The sequence below is a fragment of the Fopius arisanus genome, unplaced genomic scaffold (genome assembly GCF_000806365.1).
Source record: "Fopius arisanus strain USDA-PBARC FA_bdor unplaced genomic scaffold, ASM80636v1 scaffold00019, whole genome shotgun sequence".
Taxonomy (NCBI): Eukaryota; Metazoa; Arthropoda; class Insecta; order Hymenoptera; family Braconidae; genus Fopius; species Fopius arisanus.
This window is the reverse complement of record NW_011887758.1, coordinates 723,427-748,618: the sequence shown is the minus strand read 5'-3', so window position 1 is coordinate 748,618 and position 25,192 is coordinate 723,427. Positions and strand designations below refer to the sequence as shown.

Below are 25,192 nucleotides of genomic sequence, written 5' to 3'. Positions count from 1 at the left end.
CTCGTTCTAAATTCGGTAAAATCTCAGTTAAACAAATAAAAAACAAAAAGCATTCATACCGCAGAAAATAAAATTCACCCCGTCGACTTGATGCACACCCCCGCATTGCGGGTGGTGCCCTCCCTCTCTTGGGATTTAATCCTTCAAATATGAACAAAATGAATTAATTTTGCAATAAATGATTGATAAAGAGTAAAGAATCACAAGTAAATTTATCTCGGCATGTTTAATTTAAAATATATAAACTGTACATTTATTTAATATTCTTATAAATTTTCATACTTTGTATATAATGTACTTAACTTATTTCATAATAAAAAAATGAGCATGATAAATTAATAAATCCACCGTCAACGTATTTGATACAACAGTGACACTTGAGCCGCGACAAGAGATCCAAATGACAAATTTTGTTCCACCGAGAAAAGGGAAAAATAATCAATTATTCTCACATTATCTTTTCTATCTCATTGTCCACGCGATACCCTATTCAGTCCAATTATGTGAACGCAATAATTCTCTTTAAAACAATTAATTTACTATAACCAAAACTGAAATGCTCGTTCAATTAAACAAAACAACTAAAACAATTAAAGAATAGTAATAAAGATGAAGCACGTCATTCCATGACAAATTACTTTGGAAGACAAAATGAAAACGTAGTAATAAACATAGATGAACTGGCGTCTTTTTTCCCTTAACAATAATCACTAAAATTATGCCTTCGTTATCATTCTTTCCTTTAATCATTGCGTATGTACACGCATTACCCTTGGAATTACGTATTACTTTGTCACAGAAAATGAAATTCATTATTTCAATTTTTCCCTTCAAGAATAAATAAATCCCTTGAGTCCCCAGTATTTCACTCTACACCCAAAAATTTTCAATCTCAAATCAAAAAATGTCATAAATCACTCAAAAATTATGGTCACCGCATTAAAAACCCCAAAATACTGGATTCTCACAGAATAAATAAAATTTCCTGACTCAAGGATATCGAAAGGATATTCTTGAATCACATTGGAGTCTCCATTCAGTGATATTTATTCTCGAATGCGGAAACTACACGATTGATTGAATTTCCCGTTTTTTCTGCATCTTCCATCACTTCACCTCAACAAAAAGAAGAAGATTTCCCTAAATTAATTTACTCGTTTGGCTCCAACTCCATCAGACCAAGACCAAGGATCAGTACGAAACGTTATACCTAATCAATAAAAATCCCTCAGTTCTTGCTGAATAACCAACACTCAGATTGAAATACAAAATTTCACGTACACTGTCCACTCTGTACACATCTCCACATAAATAATCCAGAGTTATTCTCACTCCACGAACAAAACGTCCATCGTATTATTACAATTCTTTTAATACTGCAATACTCGATTACATCCCCCGAAACACGTGCATTCATAGTATTTTGAGATCGAATGCACATTAAACTAGGTCCTAATGATATAGAGCCTAATAGAGGGGTAAATTTCAGCTGCCCTGGTATGGCATTTGATCAGGAAGTGGTGATGAGTGATTCTGGTGTGGACTCTGATGGAAATGTGGACTTGTTCCATCCTGTGACATTTCATTAACCACTGGCTCCTCGTATTTTCCACGCTTGAAGCGTCCGTACAGGGATGAGTACGGCAAATTGTAATGTATAGCTGCTTGATTGATGCTCATGTGACCCAACCTGTAGTCGAAAAAAATACAAATTACCTTCATTTGAATTATCATTTTAGACAGACCAATAATCAAACTTTAATAATATTTTCTGACGTTTTTCAATAATAATTTTCCTCCAGTTCTCAATCGAGCGTTTTTTTTTTTTTGTAATTTTGTGGCACCCGAAGAGTTATTCACATTCTCAAATTAATCGAGTATCGAATTAAAATAATTCGCTCCTTGTAATTTAAAGGCAGATTTGAGAATGGATTTACTCATCTAAATGATAATGCGAGGAGGAATAAAATGAGAGTGAAGAGTGGAAATAAAAACCCACCGAACCGCCTCGAGGGCCTCGGTCATAGCGTCCTCGCTCCAGGGAGTTGGATTGCTTCTGCTCAACTCAATGCCTTCTCGCTTACATCTACCGTAGAGTGTCCCCGTGGGTATGCCAAACTCGGTGGATGCTCTCTGGACAGATGTCTGGCCGGATCTGATGGCCTCCAGTGCTCTGTCAAGATCCGCTGGTGACCAGGTTGTTGGACTCGCGTTGAATGGCGCTGCCAATCGTATACCCTCCCTTCTGGCTATTTTGTACAATGTACTGGACGGTATTCCAAATGCCTTTGACGCTTTATTCGCTGATATCGTGCCGGTTCTCAGAGCCTCCAGGGCATTGTTCAAACTCTCATCACTCCACGATTTTGTTGGACCATCTTTTTTTGGTGTATCTATACCCAGACGATGGGCTCTCTGCCATAACGTTGTTGATGGAATTCCAAATGTCGCTAGGGAGCAGAAAAATTATTTCCTCATCATAAAACAATTCGACTTGATTTTTTAATTAAACTTCAATTGACAAAATCAATTTTTGAATAAGTGTCATTGATTTATCAGAAAATAAATCGATAAATGATGAAGTTGATGCCATTAATGAGATTGGGACTCACCAGAAGCTTTAGTTAAACTCATGTCATGATTTCTAAGTGCTTCGAGGGCAGCATCCATATCCTCCTGTGTCCAAGACTTGGATGTACCGTGATAGTGTCCCGAGCCTCCAGAATGTCCCCTAGAATTATTCTCCCCCGAGTCTGAGTGTACGGAGCTACCCGATGGCATAAGACCCAAAAGCTCGGGTGTTATCATCATCATATTGTCACTATCAGCCCCATGCTTCGAGCTGACACTGGCACGATCAGACATATGGCTGTCTATGTCAATAGTGTCTGACGAGTCCATCGTGTGGAGGGTTTCAAACTTTATCTTAACGCTGTCGCAGTTCTGAATATCTGTAAAATAAATAGTTCAAATTGTTTGTTGTCAGTTGATACAAATGAGACACAATGCACCACTGGCAAATCTAATTGAGAGTACTTGAGCTTTATTAGCTCACTCTCTTCACGTCTTTCTCAATTATTCGTTTATTGGTGGATTTTAAAATCGCGTGCAGATGAATGAAATGTTGACGATCAATTATTCATTCCTGCACGAGTCAATTGGAACGAGTTATTTGTGGAATTTGTGGAGATCGAGGAGTTCTATGAAGGACAATTACGTGCAATTATTCAGTGAGTACTATTTATTGGACTTTATGAGGGGAATTTTTCTGGGATTAATTACGAAAATTTATGAGCTTTTGTTGTACCTGTGACATGATCTGAGTCTCGCAGATGAGTGACTGTTGTGCCCACCAGGGTGGCACTAGGTGGTGTTGGCTGGGTTTCAGGAGGTAAATCGACATCTCCTGGATCTGGATGATGTCCATAATGTCCTAATCCTGTGTGACAAAACATATCACCTTTTTATTCAAAATGAAAAACCTCTGTCCCGAATCCTCAGAGAATATCGTAAATCGCCCCACACCCGAGGTAAACCCACACGTGGGGGAACAGTCCATTTAAGCCGTTCAAACTTTCACACCATGATTTTACAAATGTTCCACATTTTTTGGGATATGGGGGGCACTGGGGACTAACTCACGGTGGATTTAACGTGTACTCAACTACTAGACAATGATAAGAGCTTTAAAGACTGGAAAAATACGAAAACAAAGGGAAAACATTTTTTTTTCAACTCTTTTTGGGGCAGGACAATAACTTTTATTTGAAATCTCAATTTTTTTATCAACTGACGGTTGATTTTAGATATTTTCGACGGCTGGAGAGAATTTTTTTCTACGATATTAATTAATGAGATATTAATAACAAAAATCGCTGAATAGTAGTTGAAACATTTGTTTTCACGGGTTAGTCACAGTTTATTCCCATTATCTGAGAGTAAATAATGGATAAGTCTACCAGTGCCATATCATAAACAAGGATAAACTTTCTATTTACAAATATGAACTTTAAAAAGTGTCTGGGCAGAGAAATCCCCAAGGAATCGTGAGAAATAAAACTAAAATAAATGCTCTATTATCTCGAGGGTATTGAATAATTGGATTGTCGTAATTAAAAGGCTCGATGAATTTTTTTCATTGACTTCCTGACGTGGACAACGTGAGGGTTGAGACACTCAGGTGAGGGGCGAATTTCTCGGCTCACAGATTGGCTTACCGTTATTGTTGTTTGTTCCGTTACCGTTGTTGATGTCTCGTTGGCAGGATTCCAGGACTACTGCCTCAACCCCACACTCCTCATCCTCCGTCGTTGTCTGCCAGTCACCTCGGTGATTCTACGGACCCAACATCCGGTACAAAATTAACTTGAGGCTCAAACACAACCGAGAGTACGACGCGCAATTCCCCACGATATCATTAATCAATGATTTTTCTGATCCATCGAGAGGTGCAGCTGGATGAGTCAGCTCACCATTCGATATCAATATCTCGAATTTTACAAACGATGTTTATGTATTTATCATCAATCCACTAACAATTCAGATAAATCCATTCAACTCAGATTTATTTTTGAGTAATATCCCTGGAACGAAGAGAAATATCGAAATTTCAGTAGATACCTTTTTTGTAGCTCTCATTCCGCTCCACAAAAAAGGATTTAACAAAAAAATCGGTATCTCTTTTAGATCCAAAGATATTCAATGATTGATTTTTTGATCTTGATGTCCGTAACAACGTATGCTCCCATGGGCTAATTTTTTTTTTGGGGGGAGTTCTCACCTCTTTATTATTTTCCCGGCTGGAGGGAAAATCGGTGGTGCCACTTCCACCCTCGTTATCCTCGTCTTTGTACTTGTCGTAGTGCCTTGTGTCTGCACTTTCGGTTATCGCCTCAAACGACGTTCTCGCTCTTTTGTACTTTGGATGATGTCTCTTCAACTTGGTGTAGTTTAATCGAGGTGTACCAGGCTCCCGTGGTGGTGAGCTCAAACTGACTGATGCCGATCCCTCTTTGCTCTCAGGTACCTCACAGAGGCCCTTGATCTTCAATTGATCAGCCGTTTTTAGCAGCGACTGCAATATCAAATCATACAAAAAATTATTCTCCCTCTCTTACTCCACGTTCTCCTCATCCCCAGCACCCATCCCCTACCCCTGGGTACCACCCATCCGTCCGAAAAGAATTCGTAAAACCAAACGAAGAGGGAGAGAGAAAAAATAAATGAGAGAATGAAATCGGAGAGGGATTCGCTTGGCGTGCAGAGGCTGGCCATGCTCTCTGTTCTTTAATCAACCCAGGGGTTGGTGCGATTACGTGGACTACCGAAGAGAGGTGAAATGAAGTTGGGGGGGTGGGCTTTGAGGAGGGAAATACGTCGGGGGCAACCAGCGACAGTGACGTCGGAGGGGGTGTCGCACCCAACGGCGGAGAAGGCAAAAACGCCCGCAGGAAGAATAGGGGGGGGGGGGGACGTCGGGGGAGGGTGGCAGGGAGAGCTGTCGCGACCCCAGGGCCGTATCGACCACCCCTCAGCCTGGTCCTACCTTTTCCCAATTCCCCATCTCGATTGTTATGCCTACGCACACCGCCACGGCCACTTCCACCCCCATCCTCTCCCAAAATTCTTTATTCCTATTCCGGAATTTTTATTCTCTCATCTCCATCATCTCCAACATCTCCAATGTCTCCAATACACTCACGTAAAAAGTCATTACGTATCGAACAATACGAATTCCGAGATTGGAGTCTAAAAAATAGGGAAATGAAATAAAAATGTGAAAAAAATGGATTAGTGTCCGGCGTGAGGGGGAAAATAGGGGGGAAATAAGGGGGAAAATAGGGGGGAAAATAGGGAGGAAATAGGGAGGAAAGAGTGACGAAAATTTGCAGAGACGTATTGGGGATGGTGGGACTGGTGAAGTGCAGGATGGGCTGGTCGAGGAGTCCAGGGTGAGAGGCACAAGGCAACAACGCGTTTGTGAAAACGAGATAGACTCCTGGTATATCTGTATACGTGTACAGACTGCGGGATAGAGAGGAAGCGGCCAGACGGTTGAGCCACCCAGGGGAGGGAGACACCGCCAGAATCCCAACCTCACCAATCAATACTTAGGGTTCAAGGGCATCGCCCTAGCAATTATCAATGCACACCGATATCCAGCATCAAGACATTAATCATTAAAATCGACTCATCCGATTAATTATTCATCTAATGATGACCATTGGATTTGTCACTCGCCAGGAGCTCCAGGTGTCTCATCCTCTCGGGGAGATGAAGACACAGGAGGACAAGAGGAAAAAAAAATGGGATGAGAGGATGAAAGGACCAGAGAATGGCAAGTCCAACAGGTGTAAATCCCATAAAGAGGTGAAAATACCGAGAGAGAGTGGATAGGAAGGTCGTACCGAGGAGTAGGTGAGAGGGAGGTGAGGGTGTTGAGAGGGTGGCAATGGGGAAGACGGTGGTACCGAAGGAGACGACTCTTTTTATTTATCTCGAGGTAAATACTCGGAATACTCGCACATACCGGGTTCCATTGAGAGGATAGAGGTAACTGTGGAGTACTTGAGTATTACGAATACGGCGTTATAACGGAGTTGATAATGTAACGGGGCGATGGAGAGAGAGAGAGGTAAAGGGGGAGGGAGGGAGACGTCTCCTTCGTTTTCTCTACCACTTTCTTTTACCTACTATCCTTCGTACAATCCCACGTACGGGATTTCCTTTTACTGAATGAAAAAGACCACGTGTTTACGAGAGATCTCGGGGGAGAGGAAAAACGAGGAGGGGATTCACCAGTTGAAATGTTAATTTTCACTCGTATGGGATTGAGAGGTATATTAAGACTTGGCTGGGATCCAGGGTGGAGGGAATCCGGTGAAAATTATAGGTGGTGATGAGGTATGAATTTTGTGAGACTCAACGTGCAAGAATGTTTACGAATGTGAAGCAAAGAGGGTTGATAATGCGAGAGTACGACCCTGACGCTCTTCAGACGGTTCAGCCACTCTGTCGCCACTTGCACTTGACGAAACTGATGCTCATGATGAATGCATGGTCATATGATCCTTAAATCAACTGTAAACTCGTGTTATAAAAGTTATGAGAGCAACAACAATTCATCACTTCAATTCTACTCTTTCATTTTCCACCCCTGATTCCTATTTACTATTTTATCATTTCTGAAACATCACCAGAACCCACCCCCGGTCTGAACCTGGACATCAAGTAAATAGGATTCCTAAATACCCAGACATTCATCACTCACCTGTTATTCACGAGGTAGCCCGTCACCTCCGAAACCACCCGAGACGTTGGAAAGCCACGAGGGCACCACTGGGAGGGAAATAAAGTGCCACCCAGAGTGCAAGGAAGAGGATGGCAACAACTGGCGTCTCGACGCTACCCCGGGGTTCACACACGTGCGTAAGAGCCGTCGATTCGCTAACAATTTGAGTACCGAAATAATAAAAAAAATAAAAAAATAATAATCACATTGACACAGCGTAACGAACACCCAGGTATCCACCCCCGAGTTCAACGACGACTGATATAATTCCAGGTGGTTGATTTTTTTTTTTTTTTCAATAAAAACTCGGGGAGTAATAATTGTTGGCGGGAGCCGGGTCACCTCGGTGGCGAGAAGCCCAACGAAAGTGAAATGGCATTCGGGAGGTTCTGAAAGCGTTGGGGATCGGCCTGAGGACGCCAGGCTCAAGTGAGATAGAGAGAGAGAGAGAGAAAGGGGGAGAGAGGGAGATGAAGAGAGAGAGATAGAGAGAGAGAAAAAGAGAGAGTGAGAGAGGGTTCGGCAGGAGGTGCGGGCGGTGACGATAGCGTCGGTGGCGGCGCGGCACCAGCAACGGACAGCCGGTACCCAGGGGGGTACGACGGGTGGCGGGAGGAAGAGGAAGAGGAGGGTACAGAGGGACCCACCGAGATGCCGCGAAATTTGCCGACGTTAGCCCAACGAGGATGGGAGTAAGACTGAGAGAGACCATTAAAGCGAATACACACGCATGTTGCTTGAGCATTGTGCGTGGTTCAATGTGCCCGACGGTGATGAGGGTGATGAGGGGGCTGATGGGGCTGATGGGGCTGAGAGAGATGTTGAATATCGAATAGGCCAGGTGGGAGTGAGAGGTGGTGGTTTTAATGTATGAGAAATGATTGTGGTGTTGGTGTTGTGCGTTAAACCGGAGAAAGATAGAGGGATGGAGTGAGAAACTGGTGGAAGGCAATGTCGCGCTATTGGTGGACGAGGCGCGGCCAATGAGGAGGATGGGGAGGATGGGGAGGATGGGGAGGATGAGGAGGATGGGGAGGATGAGGATGAGGATGAGGTGGATGAGGTGAGGGAGATGGATGCGAATAGTGAGGCGCGAGACGAGGAGGTGGTGGAGGAGGGGAAGACCAGAGGCCTCAAGCCCTGTGGAGCCCAAAGGTATGCGGCTGACAGAGAGGATCGATCTATTGGAACGTGGATAATCTCCAGAGGTGGATGAGGGGTGCCCCTCCTCAGCCCCCCCATGTTGTTTGGGATCCGTCTGCACGGGTCTTTGGCTTCGACGTATATACCGAGTGGCTCATTTTTTTTCCTCGTCTTTTCGAGTTTTATTTTCAAACTGGGCAAAACAATTTTCAGTATCAAATCATGAAAAATGGGGAATCCCATGATCAGATGATCAGACGATCAGGTGAGGCAGGGGTGGAAGAAGGAGGGAAGAGGGAGGAGGGAGGAGGGAGGAGGGGGAAAGAGGAAAGGGTGAAAAGGTGGGGGTCAATTAGAAGGGGAATTTTTGGGTTTGAGAATCGGGTGCGGCTCTTCGTCTCGGAATGGTGGGACTCGGAGGAAGAAAAGTATGAAAAATGGGTGTGCAAAAATTTTTCGGCGGAGCGAAAAAGCATGCAGTCTGAAAGCCAGAGATGCAGGTTGGGTTGGTATGTCTGCTGAAAAGAGATAGCGAATAATTCTAAAGTGGAGGAGTGAGATAGATGGAGAATGAGTTGGGGGTGAGAGGGAGGCAGGAAAGAGGCAGTCGTGACTGCAGAGTTTGCGCGGACAAAGGGAATCTGCGGCTCCAGTCGTCTCTACGCACACATATAAACCCACCGATGCGCTTGCAGAATCCGCGTGGTACAGTCCGGTATGAAAGTTTATGGATTTATCGAAGAGTCGAGGACAATTGGGGGAATTGACGAAAATGTTGGTGTCATGGGTCTTGGCAATTGAGCACAATCAATAAAAAATCGATTCATATTGGTTGAATGATCAGAGGGACGAACACCAGACGAATCATTATGGGGTACAGTCTCACTTGGAAATTATGGGAATTATTATGTATTGAATATCCTTAATTCAAAAATTCGCGTAACACTTTGTGTCACCATTTTACGTTGCGATATATTATATAATATATTGTATATACTATATAAATATATAGAAGAAAATAATATGGATGAAATATGAAATGTAGATCGAATTAAATATCCATTTCATATATATTATGAATTTAATAGAAAAACTATCGAAGATTTTGAATATAGAAGATTTTGTTTTCAATTATTCGTCTAACAATTCAATTTTTGGGTCTTTCATTAAATACGATAAAATACGCGCGCGTCAATACCTAGTATTGAAAGTATTGAAAATATTGAAAATATTGAAAATAATGGAAATATTGAAAATAATGGAAATATTGAAAATAATGGAAATAATGAAAATAATGGAAATAGGAGAAACGAAAAAGATGGAAAATATTGATGATGATTTTTGGTTGAGTTTGAGAGTGAAAAAGGTTGGCAAGTCGAGCGAGACGTCTCGTATGTCTACATGTACAAGAGGTTTTTACGGTGTAAGAAGAGTTCAAGGTCTCATGGAACGGTATCCCCAGTGCGCTGAGCTCCTTCCACCCCACCCCGTTGGTCACCGAGTTGCACAGCCCCGAGGTTTTATCGTTTACCAGCACTTGAAGTACGTGGAGAGACGACATACGCCCGAGTTTATGTAGGAGTTCCTGGTCAGGTGTCCGAGTTTCTCCCAAGGAAAGGATTCAGAACGGGGTCATCAAGAGAGCATTATCCTCATTCTAGTTTCTTTTCTTTTTTTCTTTTTTATTTCATCTCTCCTTTCTCCCATCGTCAACACTCGTTGTTTTTCACCGTTACTCGTGCGTATGATGCATCACGTGGAATCATCCCCTCGAAACACTGGGCAATCTCAGATGAAGGAAGAAGGAAAAGACAAAAGGAGATAAATGTTACCAGTTGAGTTATCGAGCGTGACAACTCGACAAGTCGAGAAGGAGGTCATTCGTGGGATCCTTCTTCGTTTCTCTCCTTTGCCTTTCGCTTCCTCAAATCTCTCACCACTTCATTCTACTCCACAACTCACGACCCCATTCTCCATTTTTATTTATCACTACAATTACCAATTTATATGGTGAATGGTAATGGAAATAGTGAAACTGGAGAGATGATTCTGGGACGAGAATTTCATGTGCACAGTGAGAACCTTTTTACCTATATACTCTGCACTGTGTTCTCAAGGTCAGATGAACCAGATGATGTGGATAAGTGGATGATGTGGATGATGTGGATGATGTGGATGATGTGAATAATGTGGATGATGTAGATGATGCGAAATTAGAGATATTTTTTCTAGAGCTCTTGGTATTTACGACCCTGGGATTTTTATTTCTTCGATTCTAGCCACCAGAATTACCCATCGATTATTTTAATATGATTTCGTGGAGCACTGGGAGTTGGAATATTCACGATTCCACCAACACCCGGGAGCGTTGCGTGCCAGCACGTTGCGCCCGGCTGAACCCAGGGACAAAACCAAAAGAGGATTAAAAAAAAAATGTGAAACATCGCTGCCAATTATATTCGAATGTTGTCTTCCACGGGATTTCATATTTTTCCATCAGCATTCGTCATTGTTCAGAGATTTTTTTTCTGTCCCATAATAAGGTTTGCATTATAACAATGGAGAAAATAGGTAAATATTCAATCAACGGAATTTCCGGAATTTTTACTGAGAAGAATGTGGGAGATTTCAGCGATAAAATAATTTTGAATGGAGAAATCATTCCAGTGAAGCTAAAAAAATTGGTAAATGTGCGAATAATTGTGGAATTATCTCGAGAAATATCGATTTCACGGGGAGATGATCGGGGACTTTTTTGTGGGTGATTAAATTTCAGGGGAAAATGGGCTCTTGGTGTTTTTTTGTAAAATCAGTGGTTTGGGGATTAATCGGCGGTGGAGAAAGGGTGGAGTCGACTGAAGTCGGTTTTCCACTTCGCTAGTGCATTGAGACGGAAATATGAGAATTTCCATAATTCATGAACCGTTTATATATAGCATTTTCGAATACCTCCTCCTGGCAAATGTACGGAAGCAACAATGAGAATTTCGAGGTCATAAGCATCGAGGGAATGTTCACCCTCTGGTGAAATATATTTTCCAATTTTTATAAATGATCATTTTTCGCATTTCCTTTTCTCTCCTTTCATCGATTGTTTATAAAACCCGGGACTGATCAATTGGTAAACTAATCTTTTTTTTTTGCATCGAGGAATAAACTGATCTGGAGTACACGCTGCACTCGAAACGTACGTGAAACTACAGGTTTATGAATTCTAATTTTTTATTCTCGCTTATAACGATCACATGTTGAAAGGAGTTGCTCGAAAAAGAAAAATAGGAAAGAGGGCTGAGCTGAGACGGCAAGGCGATGATTTTATGGAAAATAGTAAAACGCGATTCTTCAGCATCAGAAATCACCAGAGCGGGTGAAATCTCGGATTCATTAGGGAAGAGGTAAAAAGATTTTGCTTTTCTCCGAGGAAAGGCCAGGGGAAAATTCCGGTGGTGATGAGGTGAAATCCGCTTCAACTACTTCAAATTATTTACTTCTAGCGAAGTTAGTGAACAATTTATAAAACTCATTTGATCCCCGATTTTGTAACTAGTAATTCCTCCATTTTTATTCTATGATTCAATCATTAAATTTTTACTATTCGAGTCCCTCTTTCGATTTTATATCGAGATAAATGATTTCTTTCTCTAATTTCTGTTGGGAAATTGTAAACTAGGACAAGTGCATTCTCTTCGCGGTGAGTTTTTCGTCAATTCCTCAAAATTGAAGAAAAATAGCGAAATTTTCAAAGACACCTTTTTTCCAGCTCTCATCTTTCTCTACAAAAAATGTATCGCAAAGTATTCGCCATGTCCCTTCAATTCCAAGATACAGACTAAAAACTGGTCTCGAAAAAAATGCGCTAATCCTAGTTGACCTCTTCACATCAGATTTATTATACCGGATCGGCAAAATAGACAATTGTTGCTTAAAAATCAGTATATTTGAAGCGATCATCGAGGCGACTACAGATAATTGATATACCACGGATTAGCACCGGATCTGTAATTTGGCGAGATTGTTGAATTTGAAATAGCGGATTGAACCGGAAAGCGAAAAATATGAGTTATAGAGGAATTGGAATTGAGAGCCCCTGGGAGGCTAGCAAGCACCGCTCTGGAGAGTAGCCTGATTGCCGAACAATGCGTCCTAACGAGATGGGGGTCGAAGACTGTCCTTTTATTGATTTCAACCGGTACACCGAGGGATATAGGCGCAAGAGTCACTAGACGGCTTCGCAAGCGGCCATTCAAAGCCTCCGATAATGACACCTATATCTCATTAAAAAATATTCCGCAATCTCGAGTAACTCCCAGACACCCCTCACACCGAGGAAATAATTGCATGCTCGGAGGATAGCCCTAAAATATCTAAAATACCCAATAATAAATAATTCTCAAAGAAAAATGCCCAATGGAATGTATCGACACCGGTCATTCGCCGCGCAGTTTAATGTCTATAGTACTTTTTTTTTAATAATGGATGGTGCATGTCTAACCTCTTGCTCCTCAAACAACTCCTGGAGAAGTCGTCCGGTGTCTCGTTGGGGATGTTCAATGATGGGGATGAAATTTTTGGTGGGTTCTTCACTTTCACTGGGAAACTGTGACGCTCGGGGGATAAAATAACCGATGAAAAGATCGTCTGGGAGATTATTTCCACTGAGGGAACACCGGATTACCTATTTACGAGGCAAAACCCGAGGACCGGGCATTCGGTGGATAAAGACGGTGGAGGAGTCACAACAACTGGGGATGACGACGCTAGCGGACTCTAGTGAATTTTTCACCACTTCAGGGGTTTCTTTTTTATCGACAGATTTTTTAAAACCGAATTTTCGAGTTCGTTCGTCGTCAGAATGGATTTTATAATGACAGCAGAGATATATAATAATAATATATCGTAATATATTATATATTATTTCTGATAAGAGTAAACAAAATGGTTGCGCACAATTCGTTGATTTTTCTAGAATTGTTTGTTGTTTTTGTTTGTTTTTAGTGTGCGAGATCGGAAATTGCACATCTTAATTGAAAATAATAATTATTTTTTTTAGATAATTGATATTTGAGGATTTGAGCGCGGGAAAATTCGAATTGCATTGCATTTTAAAGCAGAAAAGAAATCGAAGAGTCGATTTTTCCTTGATATGCAAATACCTTCTTGTGTATTCAAAATAATTGATTAATTATTTTGAAATCAAGAAGATCTAAATGGCGGGAATCCCCTTAAATTCGAAATTGCATTTTTCATTTTAAAGAGAGATCTCGATAACTCTTGCATTTCCTGGATTATCAATCAGTCGGAAATATCTAAAAAATGCATTAAATCTCAAATTCCCACTGAAACTCAAATTTCAATTACAAAAATAATTTCCATTATTCCCGAAATTTCAGTTCGTCTAGAATTTCGTCTAGTTCATAACCAAATGAAAACACACCCAAGAAATTCAATTCCTGATCCTCTCTATATTATCCTGGGCCCGGGGAATAATTTAAAAAAATGAATCGAAAAAAAATTCTTCAATAACTTAAAGTTGGAAAACGAAATGACAAAAGAGCCGCCAGAAAACTGTCAAGGAAATGGAGTCCCCGCTTTTACCGACCCCGAAAGCTAACGAATCGATGGTTAAAAACGGATAACTCCTCGACAGAAATATCCCAAGTGATATTGAACCTAGGGAGAGCGTGACGATAAAAGTGCGCGGGTAAAACGAAAGAATGTCGGTTCGCCTAGATTTCTCTCACCTGCAGTTCCGCCTGGGACACGTCGATCTCGCCCTTGTAGACGAATTCAATGATAAACTTGAGATCATTGAAGCAGACGTCCTGGGGCATAATGATAGTGGGATGTTTGCAGGGATTGGAGAGCAGTAATTTCTTGAAGTATGAACTGCATGCCGACAGCACCACCTGGAGAAATAAATCCAATAAAAATAATATCCGAGAGATTGTCAAATTGCGTCAGTCATTGCATCCATGCGATAAGGGAAAAGAGTCTAACGAAATGGCGATATCTCGAGATAGCATTGGAGCTCATGTAAATGGGTTTTTTCCCTGTTAATCATGAAATGATTAAGCGTTACTTGTGCATTATTGCACACATTCGAGAGATCTACTAGACTAATTACATTGGATTAACAAATTTTTACAAAAAATCCACATATTTTCAGACAATCTCCACTTTTATCGAGATAATAGATATACCAGATTAATTCCCCCATTTTTAATTCTCTAATTTCTGTTGGGAAGTGATAAACTAGGACAGGTGCATCTTCTTCGTGGTCAGTTTTTATCCAATCTCTCGAAATTAAAGAAAGATAATGATATTTTTCAAGACACCTTTTTTCCAGGTCTCATCTTTTTCTACAAAAAGATATACCGCAAAAAATTTGCCATGTCCCTTCAATTCCAAGTTACAGGCTAAAAACTGGCCCAAAAAAAAATGCCCCAATCCTAATTTACCTTTTCACATCAGATTTATTTCAGAGGATTAGCAAAATAGGTAGCTGTTGCTCAAAAATAAATATATTTGGAAACATCATCGATACGGCTACAGGTAATTGATATCCCCTGGATTACAGTGTGGAATCTCTAATTTGATGACATGATATGTTGAATTAAAACCTGCGGATTGAACTGGAAAGCGAAAAGCATCAACTGTAGCTGATGTTAATGAATTTTTTGCCGATTAATCATCAAACGATGTAGCCTACCTTGTGCGCCTTTAGCGAGGCCTCGTTGCATGCAAGTGTGACATCGACGAAGGCTTCAGTCTGCAGGAGCTGGTGAAAAACCGACGTCATATTCGACTGGTAGTTGTTCCACCGAAGGCAGTAGTGCTGCCCGGCCATCCCTCCGCTGAAAAACAACAAACATTATTAATAAATAAATCAAGAATGTCATAATTACAGTGGAATACCTGTAGTGAGTGCCCCAGTACCGGGGAAAATCACTCATAATTCATGAGGAAAAGTTAAAAGGGGGCCTGACAACACGAAGAATTCAAGTGAGACCAACCCAAGGACCCAATCCTTCGAGGAAGACTGATAAGGTAGGGAATTCCCTTAGAAGGCTACCAGGAATCGATTCTCCAGGATGCTCTAGTTCCAGGGCTCACTCAAAACCCTCTATTATCCTCTTTTATTTTCTCTCTTCTAGAAATTCATCTAGAAATTCCTCTAGAAATTCCTCTAGAAATTTCCTGGACTACAGCACGCAGATCAAACACTCGGTACCCACACGGAAAAATAATCACTAATGACGATGACACGCAATCAAATTGTCTGAATGGGAAAATCGGGCGTTGGTCTCGTATACGACAATTTCACCTGTTCCCTGAGCCGCTCTTTATCTTTCTCTATCTATGCGACTCTTTATACCGGCTATTCGGCGTTATCTGTCCGTAGACACACGGACTTTTATCAGGTGCTTAGACGCGACGACGATAACGGACACTCTAAGCTCCCATTTTCTTCCTCTTCTTTTTCGTCTGCACTTCCTTCTCATTCTCTCCGTTACTCCGTCTCTCTCCGTTACTCCGAGTGTGTTTTTTTTCCGGATGGTAATTTTTTTCCTCTTTCCTCTTATTCTTGACTCGGCACAACTCGTTTTTCTCTTTTTTTTTTTCCTCCTTTTGTATCAGCAGTCTACCGACGTCTCTGAATGTCTCAATTATTCATTGCCAGGAGGAATTGGATCAATGACGCTTCAAACTGTGTGACCATATATTTTTTTTTTCTTCGTTTGCTCTTCTTCTCTCTCACCTCTCACTTATTCAAATCATCTCGTTTGATTTTTATTTGAAGGTACTCTTTTTTTTTTTATTCTCTCACCTTTATTTGTGAAATGTCTGGTGTATCGAGGAATTGGGTTAAATGTATTCCGTCGTCTTGATAACGAGAGCGAGAAGTGTAACGACACCTCTCAACCTGTTACACTTCGTCCATGTCTTCGTAGTCACTCGTTTTCATTTATTTAAATCGGGGTAAAAATATCACCGACGTTTTATCGATTTTTCGAGGGACTGAAATTCCTGACGGATTTCATCTCACCGATTTGCGACCTCCGTTATGACTCCAGCAGTCATGCATTAAAGGTGTTCTACACCCATACCAAGAATTAACGCTCTTTTTTTTTCTGCCGAGCTTACTAAGGGGTGACGTCAAAAAATATAATGTTTTTACGTTTTTTTTCTATTTAATGACTCACGAAGTGTCAAGATGGCGCGTGCATTTTTTACGTTGTCTGTAAATTTTTTTTAATAATCATAAAACTGTAGAGAAAATTTACGAAAATGTGGTTTTTTTACAAAAAATATTTTAATGTGGAACATCTTTAACTTTAAGTGCCGGAAAGTCTCGGAGGTTTGAGGAAACATTCGATTTTTTTGGGTTTATCATTTTTTAATGACTCGTAAATTTTTGGGAATTTTTGCAAAAATTCGGAACGGCAGATTTCACGTCAATATAAACCGTTCCTCCGAAATTCGTAGGAAACACGAAAAAAGGATGATATCCTCAATAATTCAGAGAAAAGGGAAATGGATAGAAGAAAAATTCAATCGGTCGTACGGATTTTAAATAAAATCCATTAATATCCAGAAATTTCCGGAAAATATCTAGTACCCACTAATTTTAATGTCGAAATTAAAGTTTCGCTTGCCGAATATTCATTCCCATTTATTTTCGAAACTATTGTTAATTAATTCGTAATAAAATAAACGGAGAGTGGAAGCTGCAGAATTTTCCTTAAAATTCCAGAAAGCCGTGTTCTTGGGATTTTCCGATTGGCTCCAGCCCTTCCAGACCTCCAGAAAAAGGTGAATGCACCCTCCCGTCCTGCACCCCCGATTTCTCAAAAGCATCTTCACCCTCTCGCCATCCTCCCAGGATATCTCGATTTTCCCCAGGTTCTCACTTCCCCAGAAGAAAGCTCATACCCCAGACAGAAAAATACCGAAAAAGTCAAGTAAAATAGAACATACGAGAGCAACGATTTCCGACATTTGCCGCATTTTCTCCATCTCTCCTCCGATACCAATGGGATAGAGAAAAATAAAAAAGAGGGACGTGTACACACATTCCCCGAGTATGAATGTACTCTTTCTCTTCCCCTCTTCCCCTCTTTCGTCTCTGTTTCCATTTGCTCTTCCATCCTCTATCTCACCATCACCAACAAAGAGAATGTAAAGACGATATTTTCTCGTGGCCCCTTTTTTCTCTCTTCTCTCATCCACAGCTCACCTCTCCCTTTTCTTTCTTTTTTCTTCTTTCTCCTTTCTTCTTTCTTCTTTCTTCTGTCTTCTCTCTTCTGTCTTCTCTCTTCTCTCTTCTTTCTTCTCTCTTCTTTCTTATTTTTCCTCTCCCCCCGTCGCATCCCCTTCCCACCCCCTTCCCACCCCCTCTGACCCCATCACTTCTTTATATTCTTTGCTCCCCTTCTTTCTCCATTACCAACTCCTGCAAAACTCCTTCATCCTTCATCCTCCCCCCATTCTTTTTTATACATTTCCCACTTTTAATACTCTTTTTATACCTCTTCTCGTCTGTCTTTTCCCCCTTATTCCTTCTCCAGGATGGGAGTTTCCGAGGCCACGGGCTCTGCCTCCTTCTCAGGATTTTTCATCCAACCCCTCGTACACCCTTTTTCTACTTCTCTCCCACCGCCTCCTCCTTTTACCGTTTTTTTTTTCTCCACTCCCCTCCCCGCCAACTTTATCGACCTTTTCCTTATCGGTTCATCTCTCTCCCCCATTCTCGCCTTTTCCTTTCGCGAAAGGGAGGATAGTAACAGCGGGCTTACTTCTCCCCTGCGGCTATAGTCAAGAGACTAAAAGTTCTTTTCCAGTGAACAAAACTTCAGCAAATACTCGGGGCTTTTCAATGTTCTGGTTGGGGATTCAATGATTTCCAATCTTTGATTGGGAGTTTTATGGGAGTTATTGTTCAGAGATGTCGAGTTATCCGTTTGGTAAACACTTGGTGGTTTTATCATTTTTGTTTCGGTTTTTTTAGCTGGAGAGCAGAAGCTCTTTTGATTTTTTACCCGCATTTCCATGCTAATTCTCATTTTTTTAATCAAACAATGATTTAATTAAAATTTAAATCATTTATTTAATCAAATAATGATTTAATAAAAAATTAAATCATTTATTTAACAATTATAAATTCTCATTAATTTAATCAAATAATGATTTAATTAAAAATTAAATCATTTATTTAACAATTATTAATTCTCATTTTTTTAATCGAATAATGATTTAATTAAAAATTAAATCATTGATGCAGTCTGGGTTTTAAAGAATAGAATTCTGAACTTTTCAAAAAAATTGAAAAGTCCATGTCAATCCATTATTCTTTGAGAACCGGTGGAATTTCATTTTCGATTGTTTAAATATTTAATCTAATTTTTGCATTGCATATTAATCTTTCATCAACAATCGGAATTAAATATTAAGATCGTATAAAATGTAGAAGATATATATTTAATATTTTTTTGAAGGAATCGATGAAATTGAAAAATTTTCAGTTATGATTTGAAGTTCTGGAATGTTAAGGGAAAACTGACCACCGGATAAACTTGACGTGTCCAATGCTCGAATTTCCAACAGCACGTACAGTAAATAACAATTTTCCCATCGAAATTTATCCCACATACCGCAACTAGAAATAATACTTTCTACACGAGTGACAAACTATTCTCCCCGTCGTCTCTCCCACTTCGCAATTTTTCAACTATCGCACAACTTTCATCCGGCATTTTCCATTCGTCTTCAAATTGCTGGAATAAATATTTATCGAATTCCTCACTTGTGCCGATGGAGGCGAAAATATATTTATATTTTTTTTTTTTTTTTTCAAGTATACTTGATGAGAATTCCCAAAAAAATCTCAAAGACCTCAAAAAAAAAATTTCAAACGAAGCAATTTCCCTTTTTTCTCTTTCTAGTATTTCGCTACATTTTTCCATTGAAAATTCATGTAAATCCTAGACATAAATAAAATTGATTCCGCCGCAGTCGAATAGGAATTGCCCGGTACTATGTATATATGTAAACTATATTGAAATGGAAAAAAATTTATGTGAAAAAAAAAACTGATCGTTCATTCTAATCAATCAGTTATAAAAGTGATAAAGAACTCTAAAATAATACTAATTAAAAGAGGATTTGTATTTTTTAAATAGTTTTAGAGGAATAACGACAATTTTCGATCCGGGAATTATTTTAGACTCGATACTCGATTTATAAATCGATTTTATTGAGGCAGGCAATGAGTCAAATCGATATTTTATCGTCGAGATCACAATTATCTGATCTTTATGTTTAACTTTTGTTACCAATTTCCACTCTCATTTATCGAGAGTAAATGGTGAGGGCACATTATTTTTAATTAATTTAATTTAATTAATTAACTGTGTTGCTCATAAAAAATTGTTAGAATTATAATATCGAATATTTGACAGGTTTCTATGAAGTTATGGGTATTAAAAATCCAAAGTAAAAACTGGATTAAATGAGTTCCTAAATTATTTAATTATCCTTTCTATTCAAATAACGCTTAATCAATAAATTAATTAACTCTCTCTCATAAGAATTGTGAATAAACCTCCAGATAAATCCTAAATCCCTCGATTTATCTATCATATTTATTATTTTTTACGCGATTTTAGTATCTGGATTGCGAAAAGAATGGAAAAAAATATCGAAAATGATCGATTCCCCGCAAATCGATACTAAATAGATCGATCATACATTGATCGATCCTTGATTAATCGATATGCGATAGATCGATTATGCGTTAATCGATCCTGATTCGATATTTTTTTGCTGACGGAAAAATCCTAGAGGAAGATGGAGGAGAATGGAAGAAGGGGAAAGAGGGGGAAAGAGGGGGAAGAGGGGGAAAGAGGGGGAAGAGGAAAGCGAAGATGGAGGTGCAGTGGGCAGGGAAGCGTGGCAAGTAGTCCTAATTTCCGTCCTCAACACTACCAGAGCAATAATATACCGTAAGGTATAACAGTACCGCAACGCATTCCCGTGGAGTGCCCTTCGTTTTCTCTGGGTTCTTCCTTTGCTTAAAAGTATCCTCTCGATAAAACCCCACCAAACACTCCAACCGTTTCTCCTTGTGTCACACGTAACATTCTCCATTTGATGCCTCTCACCTGTTCTCCTTCATCCACAACAATTTCCCTCATCTCTCATCCCAGGTAAACCCACATAAAAGATTGAATTTAAGATTTTATACAAGTTTCTGTTCAAATTCATTCTTCTAATTTGTTTTTTATGTTTCAGGATCTAGGAAATATTTATTTATTCGTTATTGTGGGCATTTCTCTTTTACGTAGAAGTATAGCTCGTGGTAGGGAAGGTCGAGAAAGGATGGACTAAGGGTTGAGGGTAGAAGGAAATTATGTTATCTGGAGAAGAGTTTCACCAGGAACAGTTAATTAATTCGTTGTAAGTCTTCATTCTAGAAAGTACCTCTTGACTCTCTACATACAGATAATTTTTAATAATAATCCTCAGTGTTTAAAATCCTCAAAAAGTTGGTTCATTAATATCTCCATAATCCAATAGTTTCATAAACAAATTATCCCACCCATTTTTTTCCCAGAGGAAAAATATTTCCAAAAACTCCAGAATTGTTTTTGAAAAAGCCAAAATAATTCCGAATTTTCACATAAAAAAAATAAAATATCACTATGACAGCCTTTATTCAATTTCGAAATATCGAGTAGAGATGGTTGAATGGAAGGAAGAGGGGGTGAGAAAAATAGTTGACCTTGTGCCACCCCCTAGGGGATGCGCGGGTAAAAACAATTATGGGAAATCGAGTGATGGGCAGCTGTCCAGATAGAGACAATAAGGGCATGAGGAAGAGGCGATCATATTCGAAGGGTTGATGTATCTGGAGGAAAAAAAATAATATACCGTAAGGGGAACGAAGAGATATATTGCGCAGTAGAGAACTCTCTGTACTGTGAAGGGTGACGTGATCTGGCGTTCAAGGTCGTGCGTGTTAAGGTATACGCCAGAGAGAGATAAAAACTTGTGGATGAGGGCGAGGGTGTAACAAGGTTTTTTCCCTTTGTTCGAACCCCTTTGCCAGGGGCAACGGGTTTCCACTGGGTTACTGGAAGCATTAAAATTGTTATGAATAATTGAAACAAAAGGAAGAAGTGAGGGAGGGTTCAAAGGGACATTTATTTCTAGAGGACAATTCTCCTCTTCCATCCTCAGCCTCAGCCCTTTCAAGATCAGGAGAGATTGACGGAATTAGCATGAATCCAAATGCAAAAATGGTCTGATTATCATCTTTTTTGAATTTGATGACTCAATTCAAATTTCTTGGAAATTGAATTAATTTTTTAATTAAGAAAAATTCATTTGAAAACTTCCCGAAATTTCTGATTCATCAAATTTTTTATGAAAAGTTATTGACAGAAATTTGTCCTGAATTTTTTAAAATTCTAAGATTTAAAAAATTAATAATTAAAAAAATGTTGTGTTATTTTGTTGTTAAAAAAGGAAAATGTAATTTTTTCTTGAGAATATTCTCGTCCAATTTTTCCAGGATGAAAACGGAAATTCTGGGGTATTCAAGAAGCAGAAATTTTTCTCCAGTGAAAGGATATAGAGAAAATTCGAGAGACGTGTGTGTGAGGGAGTGAGAGAATGAGAGAAGAAAAGGGGTGGAAATGGATTTCTCGAGTGAGGGGTTGGTTTTTCTCGTTTCAACGAAGAAGGCAGCGGGTAGTGAGACGTCAGGGGAAGAAGGGAAAGATGTACATAAGGAAGGGAAGAGAAATATATAAGGGTGGGTGAGAGCGGACGGTGGATAAGAGAAGAGGTTCTTTGTGAGAACGTGGGTAGACGAAGGGATGAAAGCGTAGGATGAAAAAGCTGGGGGGACAGATGGCCGTTATACCTCCACGGACAATGAGAAACTCGAGAGATAAGGGGGAACAGGCAAGAGCAAAAAAATAAAATGAAAAAAAAAAAAAAAATGAGGGTATGAAGAGTGGAAAGAAGATAAAAAAAAAGAAAAGAGAGAAGAACAAATCGAAAATTTCGTTTGAAATTCTTTTTTCCTCCTTTCTTTCCCCTTTCTTACCCCTCTCTGTCCCCTTTTCTTCCCCTTTCCTTCCCCTTTTCTTCCCCTTTCCTTCCCCTTTTTCCCCCCATCGCGATGACGACCTGAACCAGAACGAGGGGAGGAAAAATGTCAGTGTCGAACGGGTTTCCTTTTTATTTCTATTCTTTTTTTTTTCTTTTTTTTTTCCAACACTCTTCTTCGTCTCGGGTACACCAGGATGTGGGTGGCGGGTGAAAGGCGAGAGGTGGAGAAGGGGTTGGCTAAGAGAGAACTGTACTCTATCCATATTAGACGGTCTATGAGCAGAAAGTGGGAGAGGTAGAAGGATCAAGGATGAAATGAGAGTTAAAAAGTTGTCTTGAAAGGATAAGGAAAAAAAAAATAAACGAGGATAAAAAAATAATGGCAATGATGAAATAAAATGGAGTGAGCAATACAATCTTTGTTTTGTTTCTTTCATCTCAGTCTTGGGGAGTATCCTTCAGAGAAATGGAGGAACCGGAGGGACGTCCGGATGAATAACGGTAGATGGGTGGCACTATTGCACGTGAGGTAGAGTTGGAGAGGTGGAGGCAAGAAGTAAAAGGAAGAGAGAAGAAAAAAAATGAGGAGATAAAAGTGTGCAAGAGCAAGGGAAATCGGGGGAGAGAACAGAAGTGTGTATGAGATGCTGGAGGGGCTGGAGGGGCTGGAGGAGTTTGAGAGGATGAAGAGAGGGGAAGGGGACAAAAGAGAAAATGACAGAGACAAGGAAAAAGAGGCTAGAGAGAGTCCGATACACGAAGCGACTTCAATGCAGGAAGATATGAGGCCCCACGTTGGTCCCCGCAATTTCCCTTCGTCGAGCCTATCCCATCGTTCCCATGAATTATTAATCCTTTTTTTTTATGAACAAATGGGGAAAAAATTGTGGAATGGAGGTTCTACGAGCCGTAGAGCTGAGCGAGGTGAGTGAGCAAGGCCAAGCGAGAAGGAACAGTAAAATTGTGGAGAATGTGTACGTCGGGCCAGCGGGGCTGGCCTAGATTCAACTCCAAGACCTGCTTTCTAGGCAGCATTTCTCTTTATCACCACGAGAGAACGCGGGCGGTATCGCCAGGGGGAAACTGGGGGGACCTTGTGTGAATGCCCAATGGAAAATGTGTGTACGAGAATTTTAAAAGAAAAATTCACCACTGGGACCTCGATATCCACTGGAAACAAAAAAATATGGGTGAAATAAAAAATTTAAAGAAAAATACATGATAAATTTTTCCTCTCGTTTCTGTTGCGTTTCTATAAATTATCCGATGGGAGGCAGGGGTTGGGAATAATGAGGGAGGAACGAGCGTCAAAGGCAGGGATAAAACAAGCCCTGAAAACATATTTTTCTTTGCCACGGAATCCTACATTTTCTGGGGTAAATGAGATGGTTTTTCTGTCGGTGAATTTTCCGAGAGGTATGTCGATGGTCAGAGAGAATAGTGGATCAATCCAGCGGGTGGTCGCTGATTGTCATTCTCAAGGAATCAATAGGACGATTTTGTTGATGATCGGGTAATTGAATGAGTAATTTGAATCTCGCGCGTCACCCGGTGCCTCGTGTCCCCTTGGGTTTTAATACCAAAACAAATCCACGCTCTCCCCCATTCGTAAGCTGTCAAACCCGCGGTGACCAGTTAAACCGCGCGCCAATTCGAGGTTATAATGACAAATTCTCACGATTTCTCTCCATTAGCACAAAAAGACAAAAGTATCTCATGAACAATTAATTGTTGATATTTATCGTACCTTACCATGACCCCGGTGAATTCAGCTCGAAAAGTAAACCACTCAACTGGATTTCAAATCATCTGTATCGGGCCTCAAGGGTCCGCTCCAATGAATTCAAAAAAAGTCTTCAAAAATCCAAACAATCGACTGCCACTGATGAACAACAATTGCCGATAAACTTTCACTGTACCCAGTGGTTATTTCACATGAAATGGTGTGTTGTCATCTCCTGGATTCCTCGGTTTCATGACAATAATAACGACACTTGTGACAGCTGTCACCGGTATTAAACCCCACAAGTAAATCAATTGAATAATCGACGACAACTGAAATCGTGATAAATAAATAAATACGAGGTAAAATACAACGCACACGCGACGCGATACGAGCGTCGAGTGGATGGTGTGTTTTGCGCGTTGAGACTCGCGGGTGATGTACCTTTTTTATTTTTTCTTTTTTTCTCAGTACCGGGGCTTTTGGCGGTGGTATATACGGTCGCAGCGCAGCCGAACGGTGGCGCAAAGCGATTAAGCGATTTTGTTGTGGACCTCGATTCCTCTTCCTCTGACGATGGGCTCTCTCTTCCCGGCTTTCCACTTCTCCCGCGCGCCACAATCTCCTTTCGCCTCTCTCCCGCGGGTTGCGCGCACAACCAGGAACCGGTGATGTCCACCATGAACGGAAACCAACGCCTACCCCCACCACAAAATGTTGAATCACCAAGAGCCAATCCCCATCGTGGACTACTTGTTGAGAATCACCGGATATCTACATGCCCGCTCCACTCAACATCCCGATAATAATCAACAAAAATCAACAAAAATCAACAAAAATCAACAAAAATCATCATTCCAACACATGTTCAAATACCCATGACTCACATTTTTGAATTATTTATTTTTCATTGCGAT

At 40.3% G+C, this 25,192-nt stretch overlaps 1 protein-coding gene across 3 annotated transcripts; it reads right to left on the bottom strand.

Annotated features, from left to right (window-relative positions):
* Positions 1-207: 207 nt before the first annotated feature.
* Positions 208-24,871, bottom strand: psq (pipsqueak). 3 transcript variants are annotated; one of them, XM_011300732.1, is made up of 9 exons: positions 24,305-24,871; positions 15,144-15,288; positions 14,176-14,340; positions 4,781-5,074; positions 4,218-4,335; positions 3,308-3,460; positions 2,613-2,951; positions 2,000-2,450; positions 208-1,690 (listed from the first exon to the last, which is right to left on the bottom strand). In XM_011300732.1, the coding sequence occupies exons 2-9, from the start codon at positions 15,279-15,281 to the stop codon at positions 1,486-1,488; spliced, it is 1,863 nt and encodes a 620-aa protein (XP_011299034.1). In that variant the 5' UTR covers positions 15,282-15,288; positions 24,305-24,871; the 3' UTR covers positions 208-1,485. The 3 variants fall into 3 exon arrangements, with proteins under 3 accessions (XP_011299034.1, XP_011299033.1, XP_011299032.1); XM_011300731.1 differs by lacking the exon at positions 24,305-24,871 and adding an exon at positions 15,350-16,481 and having other exon boundaries at positions 3,308-3,439; XM_011300730.1 differs by lacking the exon at positions 24,305-24,871 and adding an exon at positions 15,350-16,480.
* Between the last annotated feature and the right edge of the window lie 321 nt (positions 24,872-25,192).